The 2,161-nt window shown below is 38.3% G+C and overlaps 1 protein-coding gene across 1 annotated transcript in view; it reads right to left on the reverse strand.

Annotated features, from left to right (window-relative positions):
* Positions 1 to 6: 6 nt before the first annotated feature.
* Positions 7 to 2,161, reverse strand: part of MDM4 (MDM4 regulator of p53) — a 4,969-nt gene continuing 2,814 nt past the window's right edge. The window contains exons 3-4 of the mRNA XM_057388367.1: positions 1,341 to 1,474; positions 7 to 276 (exon numbers count right to left, since the gene is read on the reverse strand). Of these exons, the coding sequence (XP_057244350.1) occupies positions 57 to 276; positions 1,341 to 1,474 (354 nt within the window). The 3' untranslated portion in view covers positions 7 to 56. The remainder of the gene's footprint in view (positions 277 to 1,340; positions 1,475 to 2,161) is intronic.

The raw sequence follows: 2,161 nt of genomic DNA on the forward strand, positions 1-2,161 counted from the left end.
GCCCAGTCATAAATTCACACTTTTTAACCCTATTTTTGACCCAAATTTGGGGTTTCTCAGCAGCCCCAGCACTCGAAGAGCCCCTGGCACACGAAGGGAAGTCGGTTCCTCCTCCAGGCAGAGTTTTCCTCCCGATTTCCAGCACCCAGCAGGTCCAGGAAAAAGGATTTTTGTCCTTTTAGGGCCCGAAAAAGGATTTTTGTCCTTTTAGGGCCCAACCTACCTGTGGGGACAGAGGCTGCTGTGAGGTTCCGCTTCAGCATCTCGTACACGGGGCTGGGGAGAGGGGACAGAACCCAAATCACCTCATGAGCAGGGAAAAATCCCCTTTATTCACCACAGAAACCCCAAAAAACACAGGGAGTTTGTTCCTAAATGGATCCCAGAAACCACGAAATCACAGCTCCTAAAAGAACCCCATAAATCACAAAATTACAGTCATAAAAAAATCCCAAAAAGCCAGGAAATCACAAGGGGTTTGTTCCTAAAAGACCCCCAAAGAGCACAAAATCACGGGGTGGTTTTTTTTTCAGGACATTTTCAGGATTTTTTGGGGGATTTTTTTCTTTTTTTTAAAGTTTTTTTCGGGGGGGATCTTTTTCGGGATTTTTTCAGCATTTTTTTCAGATTTTTTGGGGGATATTTTTGGGAATATTTTCCAGGATTATTTTTGGGCTTTCTCTCTCTTTTTTTATTTTATTATTTTTTGAGGGATCTTTTTTGAGACCTTTTTTGTGATTTTTTTCCGGATCTTCTTTGGAATTCTTTTCACGGGATTATATTTGGACATTCTTTGAAACATTTTTCGTGGCATTTTTTGGGATCGTTTCCGGGATCTTTTTGTGATTTTTTTGGGGATTTCTCTCTCTTTTTTTGGGGCAGAATTTTTTTGGGGGATCTTTTTCATTATTTTTTGGGGGATCTTTTTTGAGATCTTTTTTGTGATTTTTTTCAGGATCTTCTTTGGAATTTTTTTCATGATCTTTCTCGGGATTATTTTTGGGACATTTTGCGGGGCATTTTTCGGGATCTTTTCTGAGATTTTTTTGGTGACTTTTTTCAGGATTTCTCTTTTTTGGGGGGGAATTTTTTTTGGGATCTTTTTCATTATTTTTTTGGGGATTTTTTTGGTGACTTTTTTTCATGATCTTTCTTGGGATTTTTTTGGATTTTTTTTCTCTCTTTTTTCTTTAAAATTCTTTTTTTCTGGATTTTTTTCGGGATTTTTTCTACTATTTTTCCCACAATTTTTTCAGGATTTTCCCACAATATCTCTCACAATTTTTCCGGGATTTTTTCCAGAACTTTCCCCACTATTTTTCCATGATTTTCCCCCCTACCTGGGATCCTTGACAGAAAAACTCTGCAGCCCCAGCAGCTCTCCCAGCGCGTCTCCCCCGCAGTGCACGAGGTGCTGCTCCCTCTTGTCGTAGAGCTGCCTTGCCATGATGTACTGACCCAAAAAATGCATCACCTGAGGGGATAAAACAGACCTGAATTACCCCAAAATTCGCCCAAATCCTGAAAAATCCACCAGGATCAAGAGGATTCATCTGCTCGGAGTTGTAGGGGTGGGTTAGGGTTGATTTTGGGGGTTTTTTTTTGGATTTTTAAGGAGGAGAGGTGGAGTTGTTAATGTTGGAGGGAAGGGGAATTGAGGGGAAGGTGGGGGGGAGAAGTGTCCTAGTAAAAATGGCATTTTCCCAGTAAAAAATGGAATTTTCCCAGTTTAAAATGGCGGTTTCCAGTTTAAAATTATGTTTCCCCAGCTTAAAATGACATTATCCCAGTAAAAAACATAATTATCCCAGAAAGAGTGAGTATTATCCCAATTAAAATGGCGTTATCCCAGTAAAAATCAGAATGATCCCAGTAAAAATGGCATTATCCCAGTTAAAATGGAATTTTTGCAGTAAAAATGGAATTTTCACAGTAAAAAACAGAATTATCCCAATAAAAATGGCATTATCCCAGTAAAAATGGAATTTTCCCAATAAAAAACAAAAATATTCCAGTTAAAATGGTATTTTCCCAGATAAAATGGCATTAACCCCCTTAAAAACGACAATTATCCCAGTAAAAATCAAAATTATCCCAGTAAAAATCAAAATTATCCCAGTAAAAATCAAAATTATCCCAGTAAAAATCAAAATTATCCCAG

The sequence above is a fragment of the Malurus melanocephalus genome, unplaced genomic scaffold, assembly GCF_030028575.1.
Source record: "Malurus melanocephalus ecotype Western Australia unplaced genomic scaffold, MMel_1.1 scaffold_1843, whole genome shotgun sequence".
NCBI classification, from domain to species: domain Eukaryota; kingdom Metazoa; phylum Chordata; class Aves; order Passeriformes; family Maluridae; genus Malurus; species Malurus melanocephalus.